This window comes from Scyliorhinus torazame, chromosome 19 (genome assembly GCF_047496885.1).
Source record: "Scyliorhinus torazame isolate Kashiwa2021f chromosome 19, sScyTor2.1, whole genome shotgun sequence".
NCBI lineage: Eukaryota > Metazoa > Chordata > Chondrichthyes > Carcharhiniformes > Scyliorhinidae > Scyliorhinus > Scyliorhinus torazame.
In genome coordinates this window covers 84,214,643-84,232,315 of record NC_092725.1, presented here as the reverse complement: position 1 = coordinate 84,232,315, position 17,673 = coordinate 84,214,643, and the positions used below count along the sequence as shown (strand labels likewise).

The 17,673-nt window shown below is 49.9% G+C and overlaps 1 protein-coding gene across 9 annotated transcripts in view; it reads right to left on the bottom strand.

Moving 5' to 3' along the window:
- The window catches only part of LOC140396265 (pseudouridine-5'-phosphate glycosidase), a 180,122-nt gene that overhangs the window by 86,993 nt on the left and 75,456 nt on the right, over window positions 1-17,673 (bottom strand). For all 9 annotated transcript variants that reach the window (XM_072484633.1, XM_072484637.1, XM_072484639.1 and 6 more), the window contains 3 exons: window positions 16,275-16,360; window positions 12,642-12,772; window positions 11,592-11,651 (listed from right to left, as the gene is read on the bottom strand). In XM_072484633.1, the coding sequence (XP_072340734.1) occupies window positions 11,592-11,651; window positions 12,642-12,772; window positions 16,275-16,360 (277 nt within the window). The remainder of the gene's footprint in view (window positions 1-11,591; window positions 11,652-12,641; window positions 12,773-16,274; window positions 16,361-17,673) is intronic.

Here is a 17,673-nt window from a genome sequence, read left to right as displayed (position 1 = left end):
GCTGGATGGAAACATATCACCTTTCCTTCACTATCGCTGAGTCAAAATCCTGGAACTCCTTCCCTAACAGCACTGTGGGTGTACCTACACTTCAGGGACGGCAGCAGTTCAAGAAGACAGCTCATCACCACCTTCTTAAGGGCAATTAGGCATGGGCAATAAATGCTGGCCTAACCAGCGATATGTATACCCCATGAACAAATTTTTAAAACTCGATAGCGAAGTATCCTGTATCCTGTCTGTCTCTCAGCTTGAATACTGTTCAAACCTGTACTCTGCCCCTCTCAGGTCGTTCTTTAACTGACCAACAGATTAGGCCAACTCAAAATCGAATTTTTACATTTTCCTCCATCTCTGACCAGTCCTTGTGGTGGGAGTTCAGTTCTGTGTCCATGCCCACATTCCAAATGTTTCTCACTGACCGAAGCCTTGGTACTGGTGAACACAGTTAGCACAAGTAGGCTGCTCAATGCCTCCTGGTTCTCCCAGAATATCTGGTGGCAAAATTACATTTCCCTTCCCGCTGGGTGCCACTCCCTCCCTGGTCAGCAAGTGCAGCATGTGATTGTCAGGGAACAGGTCCACCTTGTGGCCAAAGTTATTAAAACAGCACATCAGTCAGAGCTGAGAAAAGAGGAAATGCATTTTAAAATGTTAATAAATGATTGAGAGTCACCAGCTCTGCTCATGTCCTCTGGATTACTACAGAAAACTCAAGCTTAGAATGCAGGACTTTTCACTCCGTGAGAAATTTGTTTTGATTTTGAATTACTACTCAAAGAGAAAATGCACCATCAGAACCATTAATATATTATCCAAAATTTATTGTAACTGGGGGAAGAGGTGTCTATGACACTGAACAGCCTGTGTGACTATAAGGGAAAGGAGAACAGTGTCAGAAGGGAGCCTTTTGGCCAATTTTCCCTCAGGTCATTAATTGACTTTTTCACTTTGATCAGGTTCCCAAGCCTTTTCCACTACTGCCGATCAAACCTCCAGAGGCAATGGAATAATTCTCTCCCTCCGTCTTACAAGTTAACCGACCTCCACGCAATGTAGAAGACAGACAAAAAGAACCTGCATTTCTATTGCGCCTGTCCTGACTTCAGGACACTCCAGAAACTTGACAACCAGTCGTCTATTTCTGTAGTGGAGTATTGTTATAATGGTGAAAATGCAGCAAGCAATTTGTGCACAGCAAGGTCCCACAACAGCAATGCGCTAACAGTCAGATAATCTGCTCTTAAATGTTGGTTGAGGAATATGCGTCGACTGGCGTTGGGGATAAAGTATCCTGCTCTTCTTCAAATTGTGTCATCAGATATTTTACATCCACAAGAGGGTACGTGGGTTTAATGTTTCCTCCAGAATTTGACAGCTCTGTCACCGTCCCACTCCTTCAGTACTGAATTTGCTTGCCTGACCCCACATCCCTTGTTTTTAAACTTCAGCCACCTAACAAACATATTCTCCAATGCTGGTACAGTGTCAATCAATAATTCTTTCACAATTTTTGAAACACTATTAAATTCCCCTCACCGCTTTCTCTGTTGAAATGTTCCTAAGCATTTCAAGTCTCAACTCTTAAGCTTTGCTGAAAACAGGTATTTTTTGTTGAAGCTTTTCATCTTGCACTCATCAGGACATTTCACAAGAATATAAATCCAAGAGACAACAAAATTATGCCAAATGGGAAGAGAGTGCCGTTTGGTTGGCAAGTGGACTCAGACTGGTAGAGACGGTACCATAGAGAATATACTAGTTGATGGAAACTGACAATTAACTGCCAAGAATTGTTTCAAATTTAAACCAGACAGCTTAACTCTGATTAAGGAATGAACTAGCCAATGTCACTTATTTTGATTAGCTGAAACAGGCACAATGTGCATACATGTTCTTTCTGTCTGAAAAGAGAATTCTCCACCCCGCCAGTCCTGTTTTCCAGAGCGTTTCCCATTGTGTGCCGCCCCACGCCATCATGAAACGCACGGGCATGGGTTCACTGCCGGCGGGGGCGGTGGATCCCACCGACGGAGAATCCCGCAGTCTATGTTTTGAATTTCATTTTTGTAATGGACGTTCAAAACTGTACTAAGGACCCTAATTGTGGCCACTCAAGTTTTACTCAAATTCAGTAAATCCCACTGATATTTTTATAAGTTTAATTACCTACATTTGCATTTTGAGAGAATTATGTATTTAATTATGGAGAGAGAAACAGAGTTAACACTTCAGGTCTATGACCTTTCCTCAGAACTGAGGAGAGTTAGAAAGGCAATAGAATTTGATTGAGTGAAAGTGGAGAGGAAGAGGAATAAAAAAGGAAATGTCGTGGATAGTTGGAGGGCTGGAGAGATTAAGTGATAAAGGTTCCATGGTACAAAGGCTAATGGGACAAGAAACAAAAGGAATGTCGAGAGGAGGTGCGAATGACAGGATCCGGGATGGTTGATGTTGAAGGCAAAGTCAAGAATATAAGAGAGAAATGAGAAAGAAAATAAACCTGCAAACATAAGCAAAACAAAATGGTGGCAGAGGTCTCAATCTCAATGTTGAGTTCAGAAGGCTATGAAATGCCCAGTTGATAGCTGGGATGCAGATCTTTGAACTTGCATTGCGCTTCCTTGGAGTAGTGCAGTCGGCTAAGGACACAAATATTAGAGTGGGAGGCATGGTGGAGAATTAAAATAACAGGCGACAGGAAGCTTCAGGTCATGCTTGTGGCCAGAATGGAGGTGTTCCGTGAAACGGTACCTTCAAAACGTTGCAAGCCGAGGTGAGGAGAAGATGTGTTTGATGATGTCATCATACCAGAGGCAGGAGCAATGGTGGAAGATGATTGGTTGAATATGGCAGGTGGTGGGCTGGAAGGTGAGTACAAGGGGGACCCCAATCATGGTCCTGGGATGAAAGCAGAAGTCTCTACAATAGAATGGACATGGTCGGACGCCTACCAACCAAACTGTGGGGAAATTCTTGGTTTGAGCAAAAAGGATGGCACGTCAAAAGGACAAGTATGGAAGGTTGAATCATCCAAACAGATGCAACAGAGATCCATCCCTTCCCCTTCTCAGTTTCTCCATCCCTACACACCATATGGTGCAGTTTGCTCGCATATCAGCCGGGATGTTTCTGAATGAGGGGCTGAAATACCTATTCCTGTCCACATCTGCATCCTGTCTGCTAGTTCTCTTTACATATTTACATGCCTATCCTCCGCATCATTTGCCAAGTCTCATCTGAAAATTTAAACATTTTCAATGATCAAATCTAAACAGCCTGAGAATAAAGGTGGTCTCACCAGGCACCGTTCTCCTTTTCCAGCAACACCTGTTTCTCTCCTACTCTTTAACCAATTTCCTATCCGTGGTGCTACCATATAGCTCACACGTCGCCTTTTTCAAAAAAAATAATTTTTATTAAAGGTTTTCATAAAATATCAATAACAAAATGAGAAAGAAAAAAGAACCCAACAGGGTTAAGTACAAAACACAATCTAAAAAAGCAACCCAACAATCCCCCCCTCCCCCGTACCTAAATAATAAATTAACATTAACACCCCGACTTAAGACAACAGGTGTATAAACCCCAACAGACCCTTCCAGTGTAAATAACATAAACAAAAATAAAGTAAACCCCCCCCCCACCCCCCCGAGCTGCTGCTGCCAATGACCAATGTCTATCGTTCTGCCAGAAAGTCTAAGAACGGTTGCCACCGCCTAAAGAACCCTTGTACCGACCCTCTCAAGGCGACTTTCACCCTCTCCAATTTAATGAACCCTGCCATATCGCTGATCCAGGATTCCACGCTTGGGGGCCTCGTATCTTTCCACTGAAGGAGAATCCTTCGCCGGGCTACCAGGGACGCAAAGGCCAGAATACCGGCCTCATTCGCCTCCTGCACTCCCGACTCCTCTGCCACCCCAAATATTGCGAGCCCCCAGCCCGGTCTGACCCTGGATCCTACCACCCTCGACACAGTCCTCGCTACACCCTTCCAAAATTCCTCCAGCGCTGGGCATGCCCAGAACATATGGGTGTGATTTGCTGGGCTCCCTGAGCACCTAACACACCTGTCCTCACCCCCAAAGAACCAGCTCATCCTTGTCCCGGTCATGTGTGCCCTGTGCAGCACCTTAAACTGTATGAGGCTGAGCCTCATGCACAAAGAGGAAGAATTCACCCTCCCTAGGGCATCTGCCCACGTCCGCTCTTCGATCTCCTCTCCCAACTCCTCCTCCCACTTACCTTTCAACTCCACCACCGAGGCCTCCTCCTCCTCCTGCATCACCTGGTGAGTTTCCATGATCTTCCCCACTCCCACCCACCCTCCCGAGAGCACCCGGTCCTGTACTGTGTGTGGCAGTAGCCGCGGGAATTCCACCATCTGCCATCTGGCAAAGGCCCTTACCTGTAAGTACCTGAAGGTGTTCCCTGGGGGGGGGGGGGGAGCCCGTACTTCTCCTCCAGCTCACCTAAGCTCGCAAACTTCCCATCCACAAACAGGTCCCCCAACTGTTGTATCCTTGCCCTGTGCCACCCCAAAAACCCTCCACCTGTTCTTCCTGGGGCGAACCGGTGGTTCCCCCGGAATGGGGTCCACGCCGAGGCCCCAACTTCCCCCCTATGCCGCCTCCACTGCCGTCACATTTTGAGGGCCGCCACCACCACTGGGCTCGTGGTATACCTCCTTGGAGGGAGCGGCAGCGGCGCCGTTGCCAGCGCCCCCAGACTCATACCCACACAGGACGCCGTCTCCAGCCTCTTCCATGCAGCCCCCTCCCCCTCCATCACCCACTTGCGCACCATTGTCGCATTGGCGGCCCAGTAGTACCCACCTATCTCTACTCCGCTCCAGGAACACCCTTCTCACCCTCGGAGGCCCTCGCACCCACACAAACCCCATTATACTCCTGTTAACTCGCCTGAAAAAAGCCTTCGGGATAAACATGGGGAGGCACTGGAACAGGAACAAAAACCTTGGGAGCACTGGAATTTTGATTGACTGCACCCTGTCCGCCAAGGACAGCGGTAACACGTCCCATCCCTTTTTAGTGAGAGCTCGCCAATCCCCCTCTCCTGATCCCCTAGCTGAACTACGAACAGCTCGCTCTTCCCCATATTGAGCTTGTACCCCGAAAAGTCCCCGAATTCCCTAAGGATCCTCATTACCTCTGGCATTCCTCCCACCGGGTCCGCCACATACAGCAGCAGGTGGTCCGCATAAAGCGACACCCTGTGCTCCTCCCCACCCCGCACCAACCCCCTCCAGTTCCTCGACTCTCTGTGCCATAGCCAGGGGTTCAATTGCCAGTGCGAAGAGCAGGGGGGACAGGGGACACCCCTGTCTTGTCCCTTGGTGCAACCGAAAGTACTCGGACCTCCTCCTATTTGTGGCCACACTCACCATCGGGACCTCATACACAGCCTAACCCACCTGACAAACCCCTCCCCAAACCCGAACCTCTTCAGCACCTCCCACAGGTACCCTCACTCTACCCTATCGAAGGCTTTCTCAGCGTCCATCGCCACCACTATCTCCGCCTCCCCCTCCCTCGCCGGCATCATGATAACGTTCAAAAGCCTCCGCACATTCGCGTTCAACTGGCTCCCCTTCACAAACCCCGTCTGGTCTTCATGGATGATCTGCGGCACACAATCCTCAATCCTCGTGGCTAAGACCTTCACCAGCACCTTGGCATCTACATTTAGCAAGGAAATCGGTCTGTAAGATCCACATTGCAGGGGATCCTTGTCCCGCTTCAGGATCAAGGAGATCAGTGCCCGGGACATCGTCGGGGGTAAAGCCCCCCCCCCTCCCTTGCCTCATTAAAGGTCCGAACTAACAGCGGGCCCAACAGGTCCATATATTTTTTATAGAACCCGACCGGGAAACCGTCCGGCCCCGGTGCCTTCCCCACCTGCATGCTTCCTATCCCTTTGCTCAGCTCCTCCAGCCCAATCGGGGCCCCGATCCCGCCACCAGTCACTCTTCCACCTTTGGAAACCTCAATTGGTCCAGGAAGCGGCCCATCCCTCCCTCCTCCCATGGGGGCTCGGATCGGTACAATTCCTCGTAGAAGTCCCTGAAGACCCCATTGATGCCAACCCCACTCCGCACCACACTCCCTCCCCTGTCCTTAACTCCCCCAATCTCCCTGGCTGCGTCCCGCTTCCGAAGCTGATGCGCCAGCATCCGCTTGCCTTTTCCCCATACTCGTAGACCGCCCCTGGGCATTCCTCCACTGTGCCTCCGCCTTCCTGGTGGTCACCAGGTCGAATTCGGCCTGGAGGCTGCGCCTCTTCCTCAACAATCTTTCCTCAGGTTCTTCTGCATACCTCCTGTCTACCCTCACCATCTCCCCCACCAGCCTCTCTCTCTCCCCCCGCTCCCTCCGCTCCTTGCGGGCCCTAATGGAGATCAGCTCGCCCCTCACCACCTCCTTCAGTGCCTCCCATACCATCCCCACTCGGACCTCCCAGTTGTCGTTGGTCTCCAAGTACCTCTCTATACTTCCCCGGACCCGCTCGCTCACCTCCTCGTCCGCCAACAGCCCCACCTCCAAGCACCACAGCGAGCGCTGGTCCCTCTCCTCCCCCATCTTCAAGTCCATCCAATGCGGGACGTGGTCTGAAATGGCTGTTGCCGAAGACTCGGTATCCTCTACTCTCGCTATCAGCGCCCTACTCAAAGTGAAAAAGTCGATTCGAGAATAAGCCTTATGGACATGTGAGAAGAATGAAAATTCCCTAGCCCCCGGTTTTGCAAATCTCCAAGGGTCCACCCCTCCCGTTTGCTCCATAAATCCCCTCAACACTCTAGCTGCCGCCGGCTTCCTACCTGTCCTTGACCTGGAGCGATCCAGTGCCGGATCCAACACCGTGTTAAAGTCTCCCCCCATTATCAGGCCCCCCACTTCCAAGTCTGGGATCCGGCCCAACATACGCCGCATAAAACCCGAATCATCCCAGTTCGGGACATACACATTGACCAGTACCACCCTCTCTCCCTGCAACTTACCATTATGTACCTACCGCCATTATCTGCCACAATGCTCAACGCCTCGAATGACACCTTCTTTCCCACCAAGATCGCCACCCCTCGATTTTTGGCATCCAGCCCCGAATGAAACACCTGACCTACCCACCCTTTCCTCAGTCTTACCTGGTCTGCCACCTTCAGGTGTGTCTCCTGGAGCATAACCACATCCACCTTCAGCCCCTTCAGGTGCGCGAACACGCGGGCCCGCTTAACCGGCCCATTCAGTCCCATTACATTCCAGGTTATCAGCCGGATCAGGGGGCTACCCGCCCCCTCCCCCGCCGACTAGCCATGCCCCCTCCTCGGCCAGCCATGCGCCCGCACCCCACACCCGGCCCGTTCCCCACAGCGGCATACCCCCGTCTCGACCCCCCCCCCCCCCCCCCCCACTCACTCCAGCTCCTCCTTGGCCTTAGCAGCAACAACTCGATTTCCTCCGCCCCCGGCTAGGACCCATCCTAGCTGGTTTACTTCCCCCAGAGCACTTCTGCAAGACAGCTGACTCCTGCTGACCCCGGCCACTCCCGCCTCCCCTTCGACTCCTCCTATTGTGTGGCACACCCTCCTCTCCCGCTCCCCATTCACAGGCTCTCCCCCTCCCCCCTCCGTTCTAAGCGCGGGAAGCAATCCTCGCTTCCCCGCCCCGGCCCCACCCCCCCAGTCTTCGGCGCGGGAACAAAGCCCGCGCTCTCCACCTACCAGGCCCCGCCACCAACCAAAACAGTGCCCAACCCGCCCCATCCACCCTCCCCAACCTGAAAGAGAAAAACAGAGAAAAAGAAACCCAAAACAATGCAAAGGGTCCCCCCCCCCCCCGCCCCCCCCCGCCCCAAAAATAGGCATAACATATCCACCGCAGTCCCCAATCGCCCATCCCGACCCTCAGTCTGTGTCCAGCTTCTTGGCCTGAACAAAGGCCCACGCCTCCTCAGGAGACTCAAAATAATGGTGCCGGTCCTTGTAGGTGACCCACAGTCGCGCCGGCTGCAACAAGCCAAACTCCACCCCCTTCCTGTGCAGCACCGCCTTCGCTCGATTGTACCCGGCCCTCCTCTTCGCCACCTCCGCACTCCAGTCCTGATATATCCGAACCTCTGCGTTCTCCCACCTGCTGCTCCTCTCCTTCTTGGCCCACCTGAGCACACACTCCCGATCGACGAACCGATGGAACCGCACCAGCACCGCCCGCGGAGGCTCGTTAGCCTTGGGCCTCCTCGCCAACACTCTATGGGCCCCTTCCAGCTCCAGGGGCCCCTGGAAGGACCCCGCTCCCATCAGCGAGTTCAACATGGTGACCACATAGGCCCCCATGCCCGGCCCCTCCAGCCCCTTCGGGAGGCCCAGAATCCGCAGATTCTTCCACCTCGACCGATTCTCCATCTCCTCGAACCGCTCTTGCCATTTCTTGTGGAGCGCCTCGTGCGCCTCCACCTTTACCGCCAGGCCGAAGATCTCGTCCTCATTGTCAGAGATCTTTTGTCGAGCCTCTCGGATCGCCACCCCCTGGGCCGTCTGTGTCTCCAGCAGCTTATCAATAGAATCCTTCATTGGCTCTAGCAGGTCCGTTTTAATCTCTGAAGCAGCGCTGGATACCCTCCTGTTGCTCCTCCGCCCACTGCCTCCACGCTGCCTGGTCTCCGCCCGCCGCCATTTTGTCCTTCTTCCCTCCCTTCTTCTGGTCCACCACCACCTTTTCTGTCGCCCCGCTCCTAGTTAAATCCATATACTGACGGGGAGCTATTATTAACTCCTTCCCACACTGGGAAACGTCGAAAAAGTGCCCTTGGGGGCCCTGAAAAGAGCCCAAAAGTCCGGTTTTGCGGGAGCCGCCGAATGTGCGACTTAGCTCCGCATAGCCGCAACCGGAAGTCTCGAGACGGAATCCTTTTGGCAGTGTTCGCTTCACCAATCTGCCCCAAAATGTCTGTGGAAACTCCTGAAGAAGGTCTGAGAGCCCGTTCCAGACGGGAGCTGCCGAATGCGCGACCTACTCCTCCATGGCCGCCACCGGAAGCCTCGTCCCCGCTTCTTCAGTGGCCTTGGTAGATCTTTTCACAGTTGTTCCCTCTGCTGCTAGAATTCACCTTTAATAAAGGCCCTCAAGTCAGCTTGAAGCCTTTAAGCTTGCCCTTCCCCCACCTGCATGCTGGAAGAGGCTCTGTATATCCTGCAGTTACAGCCAAATCTTTGACACGTCACCTTAATTAACAGATCCTGAAAATCCAAAATACTCTATCGACTAGATTTCCACTGTATGTCCAATTCTTTTCCCAAAATTTACATTTGTTAAACAGGACATGTATTTGTAGCAAAGTCAGTTAATCATCAAGTCTTTGATTAATCCATTCAATTCTAAATAATCCATTCAATTCTAAATAATCCATTCAATTCTAAATAATCCATTCAATTTCATCTAACATTGTTCTCCAGAGGAGGGTAAATCAGTGCTTTGCACAAGCTCAACTTATCCCCTGAGGCAGGTACGGAGGCGGCCTGTAAGAAGGTGCGGAGGCGGACTGTGTGAAGGTGCGGAGGCGGACTGTGTGAAGGTGCGGAGGCGGACTGTGTGAAGGTGCGGAGCCGGACTGTGTGAAGGTGCGGAGGCGGACTGCGTGAAGGTGCGGAGGCGGACTGCGTGAAGGTGCGGAGGCGGACTGCGTGAAGGTGCGGAGGCGGACTGCGTGAAGGTGAGGAGGCGGACTGCGTGAAGGTGCGGAGGCGGACTGCGTGAAGGTGCGGAGGCGGACTGCGTGAAGGTGCGGAGGCGGACTGCGTGAAGGTACGGAGGCGGACTGCGTGAAGGTACGGAGGCGGACTGTGTGAAGGTGCTGAGGCGGACTGTGTGAAGGTGCGGAATTGGACTGCATGAATGTGAGGAGGCGGACTGTGTGAAGGTGCGGAGGCGGACTGTATGAAGGTGCGGAGGCGGACTGTGTGAAGGTGCGGAGGCGGTCTGTGTGAAGGTGCGGAGGCGGTCTGTGTGAAGGTGCGGAGGCGGACTGCGTGAAGGTGCGGAGGCGGACTGTGTGAAGGTGCGGAGGCGGACTGTGTGAAGGTGCGGAGGCGGACTGAGTGAAGGTGCGGAGGCGGACTGTGTGAAGGTGCGGAGGCGGACTGTGTGAAGGTGCGGCAGCATGGTAGCACAAGTGGATAGCACTGTGGCTTCACAGCGCCAAGGTCCCAGATTCGATTCCCCTCTGGGTCACTGTCTGTGCAGAGTCTGCATGTTCTCGTGTCTGCGTGGGTTCCCTACGGGTGCTCTGGTTTCCTCCCACAGTCCAAAGACGTGCAGGTTAGGTGGACTGGCCATGTTAAATTGGCCTTAGTGTCCAAAAAGGTTAGGAGGGGTTATTGGGTTGCAGGGATAGGTTGGAAGTGAGGGCTTAAATGGGTCGGTGCAGATTCGGTGGGCTGAATGGCCTCCTTCTGCGCTGTATGTTCTATGTTCTAAGGTGTGGAGGCGGATTGTGTGAAGGTGCGGAGGCGGACTGTGTGAAGGTGCGGAGGCGGACTGTGTGAAGGTGCGGAGGCGGACTGTGTGAAGGTGCGGAGGCGGACTGTGTGAAGGTGCGGAGGCGGACTGTGTGAAGGTGCGGAGGCGGACTGTGTGAAGGTGCGGAGGCGGACTGTGTGAAGGTGCGGAGGCGGACTGCGTGAAGGACCTGCCTCAGTGCTCCAGCACTTTGCAGCTATTAAAAAACATTTTTTTTTTTAAATCCTCCAGCCCTCACTCACCATATCGCCTCACCCTCCGCACACTTCCCATGCTATCCCACACCCCTCTACTCACCCCCAAAGACCTCTCATATCCTCCATGCCAACCAGTGCCTCTTCCCACCCCCATACACCTTCACAGCCCGAATGCCACCCATCCACCACCCTTGTCCTTACACCCTCCATGCCAACTCATCCAGTTTCCAAATTGGCAGACCTCAGGGTCCATGCTGGGATGGAATAAAATAAACACCAAGATAAAAGCAAAATTACTGCGGCTGCAGGAATCGGAAACAAAAAGAAAATGCTGGACAATCTTAACAAGTCTGAAAGTATCTGTGGAGACATGAAATGAAAAATGAAAATCGCTTATTGTCACAAGTAGGCTTCAATGAAGTTACTGTGAAAAGTCCCTAGTCGCCACATTCCGGCGCCTGTTCGGGGAGGCTGGTACGGGAATTGAACCGTGCTGCTGGCCTGCCTTAGTCTGCTTTCAAAGCCAGCAATTTAGCCCTGTGCTAAACCACAGAGAGAGAAGGGAGGTAACATTTCTAGTCTGGTTGACTCTTTGTCAATTGACCGGAGTAGTTGATTGCTTTGCTGTGGAATTCCTAATGGGTTTCATGGTGACGTAAGGCAGACATGGTACACAAGCTGAGGCAAGAGGACAAGATCAAGAAGATCAATTCAAAAAATTAAGCATCATTGGCAACAGGGTTTCCAAGGTCAAACTTCAGACAGGAACTTTGGATGCAAAAGCTAACGTTGGGAGCAGGAGCAGAGTGTAGCAGTTGCAGTTTGTTCAATGGTCACTTATATTGCTGTACTCACATACCATCAAATTGCCTTGTTTCGCCTTTGCAATAAAATCAACATTGCAGCCACCAATCACCACCTGTGGATACGGAACAAAAACAGGAATAGACGCTCAGGCACAAACAATCCGGTTAGGTATAATTACTGTCAGGTGTCAGTTTACAAATAATTGCATTTTCTCTATTTTGAAGGCAGAGGTGGATTGAGTCTTGGTAAGCAACTGGCTGGTAGGTTATCAAGTGTAGATGAGGTGCAGAATTGAGTTTACTATCAGATGGCGGAGCAACTGGAGGGGCCAAATGGCCTGCTCCTATTCCTTGTTTGTAAATTCCATTGTTTCTGACATTTTATCTGATATTAAATTGATTGTTGCAGTGAGAGTGAATAGCATTATATCAGCAGAACTAACCATGTGAGTAACTCAACATCTTAAGAATTTTGTTTCTAATTCCTCTGTAAAAACTGCAAAAATATCTAATCCCCTTTCCACAAGCATTAACTTGTGAGAGTGGGTTGTGTTTCTCTATCACATCAGAGACTAAATGAGAAATGCAAATATATTATCAGACCGTGGCATATTTCAGGAATTCAAATGCTGCATGTTAGAGCATTAAACTGGTCTTTTGAATCCAGGATAATTTAGTGCCTTGAACAAGCTCCTAACTATTTTCTTTTTATAACTGTCAGCTACACAGTCCTACCACCGGACTGTTTAGAAGTGCTCTACGTGCGCTGCATGGGGCGGAACGGTAGCACAGTGGTTAGCACAGTTGCTTCACAGCTCCAGGGTCCCAGGTTCGATTCCCAGCTTGGGTCACTGTCTGTGCGGAGTCTGCACATCCTCCCGGTGTGTGCATGGGTTTCCTCCGGGTGCTCCGGTTTCCTCCCACAGTCCAAAGATGTGCAGGTTAGGTGGATTGACCATGCTAAATTGCCCTTAAGTGTCCAGAAAGTTTCGGTGGGGTTGCTGGGTTACAGGGATAGGGTGGAGGTGTGCGCTTAAGTAGGTGCTCTTTCCAAGGAGCGGTGCAGAGTTAGGAGGAAATGACACAGTAGAAGTGTAACTTACCAGCTTTTCGTGGGCACCAAGCTTTTCCCTCGGTGGTTGTGACAGGGTGCTGTACTTGTGGTAACTCTGTCTGGTGAGGGCACATGCTATGCGGCTTCCCACCTTTGCATTGTTCTTGATGAGGGCAATGTCTTTTTCAGTGTTAAAGATTAAAGGTGAATCATGTGTTTGTTGTTATCTGTCTGGTAAATTGCTAGAAGTGTGGCTCAACTAAACAAATCCCTGCAATGTTCTATCATAACTCCATCCAAGTCAATATCCATCGGGAGGTAAGGGAATCGATGAGAGATACCCAATACAGTTGGTGGAATTCTCCCCTCGCACCATAATCAAAGAAAACTTCACAATACTGATTCAATCTCACAGCCCACACTTACCACTCTTTGATCATTTACACTCCACTGGAGGTTCAACTGTCTCCCTGACAACCCAGAACGAAAAAACAGTAAACACGTTTTTTTTCCCATTGGGAATAGAGAAACCACACCTTCCATGAAGTATTTGTTTGTGAATGGGAATGAAGATTATAAAAGGGAGGACAGACAGAAGTTCATGAATTTACATTGAACTTAATCAGCACAACACAAATTGATTTTGCGGGAAGCCTACCTGCTCACAAAGCTATCACTCTGTGAAGGGAAAATAAAACACTGTTTGAACATGGATTCTCACTGAACAGCAAATTGTGTCCATGCCAGGCAAAAGGACAATCCAGCCTCAAATCGAGCTCCTTCTCTTGTTAGGATTGCTACATACCAACTAAAAGCGTTCTCCTGAAACCATTTTAAGACTTTTACACCCGCTATACCTTTTACACCTATTTTACCCCAGTTAACATTAGAGTTGGAATCACCTATTACTGCTTTATTGTTTCTGTACTATTCAGCAATTTTCCTACATTTGTTCTTCTATCCCCTCTGGCCGTTTGTGGTCTATGTGCCCCACACTGTAATTGTCCTCCAGTGTGATTGCCCATTCTTGCTCCCCAGTCCAATCCACATGGCATCATTTCTTGCTCCTTCGAATATATCGTTCTTCCTCACAGGTGGGACTGTTTCTTTAAATACCGCGTTCCACTCCCCCACCCTTTCTTATGCTCCTTCTGTCCTGTCTGGAAACAAGAAATATTGAGCTGCCATTTTGATCTTTAAGGAAGTTTACATAGTAGCCGTTTCATACTTCCAAGCGTCTGTGTCCGCAGCTCAAATGTTTTATTCACTAGATTCCTCACATTGAAAAAGTACCAAGAGTCACTGACGACTTCTTTGTTATCTACTTTCTAGCCATTGTTTTCTCTGCCTCCCATACTCATTTATTAAAACTCACTTGTTAATTTTGTGTCTGTGCCCTCATTAACTATGTCTTTCATCATTTCAAAGAATTGTAGCAGATTATTCTCCCTGATTTCTTCTAATAAAGGTAAACTTGGTTCATTTGATGTGCAATCATAATTTAAAATCAACTTTGTAGCTTCTTTGATGTACCTTTGAAGATTGGTTGTGTCAAACTGCAGACAGGATTCTAAATGCACTGTCACCATTGTGTTATAGAGGATTAACAGCTTTAAGTTTCAGCCTTTGAAAATTATACCAGTCCATGTTTGGTTCAGTGGATAACAGCTTCAGGCTAACCAGGAATTTGGGCAATCACACATCATTTCTTTGCCTTCTTCCCTGATATGACTGGCCTCCCTAGGGGCAGCACGGTGGCGCAGTGGGTTAGCACTGTTGCCTCACGGCGCCGAGGTCCCAGGTTCGATCCGGATCTGGGTCACTGTCCGTGTGGAGTTTGCACATTCTCCCCGCGTTTGCGTGGGTTTCGCCCCCACAAACCAAAGATGTGCTGGCTAGGTGGACTGGCCGCGCTAAATTGCCCCTTAATTGGAAAAAATGAATTGGGCACTCTAAATTTGTTTTTTTTTTAAAATGACTGGCCTCCCTTGTAAAGAGCAGAAACATGGGGCGTCATTCTCCGACCCCCCGCCGGGTCGGAGAATGGCCGTTGGCCGCCGTGAATCCCGCCCCCGCCGAAGTCTCCGGTACCGGAGATTGGGCGGGGGGCGGGAATCAGGCCGCGCCGGTTGGCGGGAGCCCCCGTTCAATTCTCCGGCCCGGATGGGCCGAAGTCCCGCCCAGAAATTGCCTGTCCCGCCGGCGTAAATCAAACCTGGTATTTACCGGCGGGACCAGGCGGCGTGGGCGGGCTCCGGGGTCCTGGGGGGGGGCGCGGGGCGATCTGACCCCGGGGGGTGCCCCCACGGTGGCCTGGCCCGCGATCGGGGCCCACCGATCCGCGGGCGGGCCTGTGCCGTGGGGGCACTCTTTCCCTTCCGCCTCCGCCACGGCCTCCACCATGGCGGAGGCGGAAGAGACTCTCCCCACTGCGCATGTGCGGGAAACTGACAGTGGCCGCTGACGCTCCCGCGCATGCGCCGGGAAACTAACAGCGGCCGCTGACGCTCCCGCGCATGCGCCGCATTTCCGCGCCAGCTGGCGGGGCAACAAACGCCATTTCCGCCAGCTGGCGGGGCGGAAATCCCTCCGGCGTCGGCCTAGCCCCTCAATGTTGGGGCTAGGCCGCCAAAGATGCGGAGCATTCCGCACCTTTGGGCCGGCGCGATGCCCGTCTGATTGGCGCCGTCTTTGGCGCCAGTCGGCGGACATCCCGCCATTGGGGGAGAATTTCGCCCATGGTATTGACTCTTAGCTGGGCTATATTTTGGAGAATAGTAACATTTCATTGGAACAGGCATAAGAAATAAGGGTACATGTTAGTGGGGACCTAGGAAGATGCAGAGGGTGCAGTAGTTAAGCACACTCTCCTTTCACCAATGAGACTTGGTTTCAGAACCAATCTATAATGAGGAATAAAAGTCTCCCACTCCTCATTCAAAGATAACACTGATGAAATCCAATTTCAAATTAAGTGTCATGATAGGGATTTATTTACCAGAAAACCTAAGTCTGGATAGCGGTAATTTAATCACCAAGCAAAGACAGAGGACTTGCCTTTGATGTGATGTAGTTTAAGTTTGCAATACTGAAAGGGATTGACAGTCAATGCAGGCAAATTTGTCACTTTTACGAATGGTTTAAATACTAAGGGATATACATTAACATTTTTGTGTTATTGACAAAAACAATAGTCTGAATCACCCCCAGTCTCTATTATTTCTTCCACCAAATCCCAAACCCCACCCATCCGGCACAATATAAAGACATACCAGACCAGGCCCATATGTGACTCCTCAGTAATTGCAGTGGCTGTCAGTCTATAAAGTTAGCTTCCGATAAGTCAATCTCATACCTCTACTGTAACTACTGAGGCTAAAAATGCTTCTATTATGGCAGTATCAGCAAGTGAGGATTCATTTTTTCACTAATACATATAACTATTCCAAATACACTTGTACTTTGATCAATGCGGGTCTCTGATACCACCTGTGTTCCTCTTGAGTGACTACCTTGACAGGGATGACCGCAAAAGCCTAGCATTGCACTTAACCGTGCAAAGTCTTCAATTTTTATATCTGGACCAACATAGTTCTCCTGTTCTCACGTTCCTCTCCATATGAAGTGAATCGAGTTAAAGACAAGCTGCAGGCTGAAAAATGGTTCAAAATATGAAGGATACTGGCAGTCAAAGAAATTCCTTTGGTGAGCTCATAAACTCTGTCCAGAATGAAGGGAGTAACATCCTTGCCCCGGATACCTTTGTTCCTGATGGGGAGGAAACAGGAAAAGTCATAGCCATGTCCCATCGCCTCTCCTGATTAGAAATGTCCAAACTCTTTGCTTTCATAGCCACAACATGTGTAGGCCCTGGGGAGCCTCAGGGGGCAAATATAAAAGTTTCATTTCATGCTCCCTTAGATTAGCATATTTGCTAAGTTGCTGAGACTGACAGATATTACTGTCCTGATTGAAGAATCATCCTTCTCATGAGATGAACAGGCTTTTCTGAAGCTGCAAGTTGACAACAAGCCAATTAATAAGTGATATGAACAAATGTAGCACACAACTATTGACCAGGTTTTGAGAGGCAGCTTTCTGACTCTAAGGGGTGTGGGAATGTGAGTTCACATTGTCCATGTACCTCATTGTTTGTGATGGGCACACAATGAGATTAAACAGCTTTCAGTCATGCTGACAGGGATGCATTAAGTAAGTCTGGTTGAAGGAAGGCCATTCACCCACACCGTAAGGGTCTGGGACATGTTGATTTAGTCACTGTTTATGATAATAATGTGATTGAATACTTAAGTAGACTATCTAACCATGAGAACAGAATCACTGGGAGAGACTAAGGTGAACAGAAATATATCTTCTTGGCTTCATGTTATCTGAAGTCTACATTTTCAATGTAGTGCTAGTATGCATGGAATTTAGAGATCTAAGGTAGAATTGATGCAAGAGCTTTGAGTAAATCTCTACTTGCTGCAGTCAGGCTGAAATTGTGAGGCTTGGTGCCTAAGCTCTAATCGAAATTGTGAAATCAATACTAAAGAATCCTATAGTGATATGGAATCATATTCTATGATTTAGCTTACATAACAAGAGCTCTATCTGAAGTTGTTATAAATGATGTCTGTATTGAAAGCAATGAGACAAAGTAGATCGGGAAAGCAGTTTCATCATCAAGCAGATGATGTAGTTTGGACCTTATCTCACCTGCTGAATGTTTCCACCAGGACCTTTTCGTGTTCTAGCTATGATTGCACTGTCTGTACAAGTTCAGTGGCTGGAGAGTTTCCACTTTAGAATGCAAGACTGAATATGCAACATGTACAATGATGAATTTTCAACTTGTACTACTCATCGCATTTCTCATGAGTGGAAATGCTAAGTGATGGAGGATTTCAAATGACTTTGGCTAAGAACAGGCAGCCGCATAACTCAAACAAATTAACTGCTGACTCCCAGATCGAGGTTAAATCATGACTCTCTGCGAGACCTGCACCCAAACATGTCTACACTTTGCTTGTTGATTATCATTGATGGTTCAGTGGTAGGGTTCTTGCCTGCCATGCAGG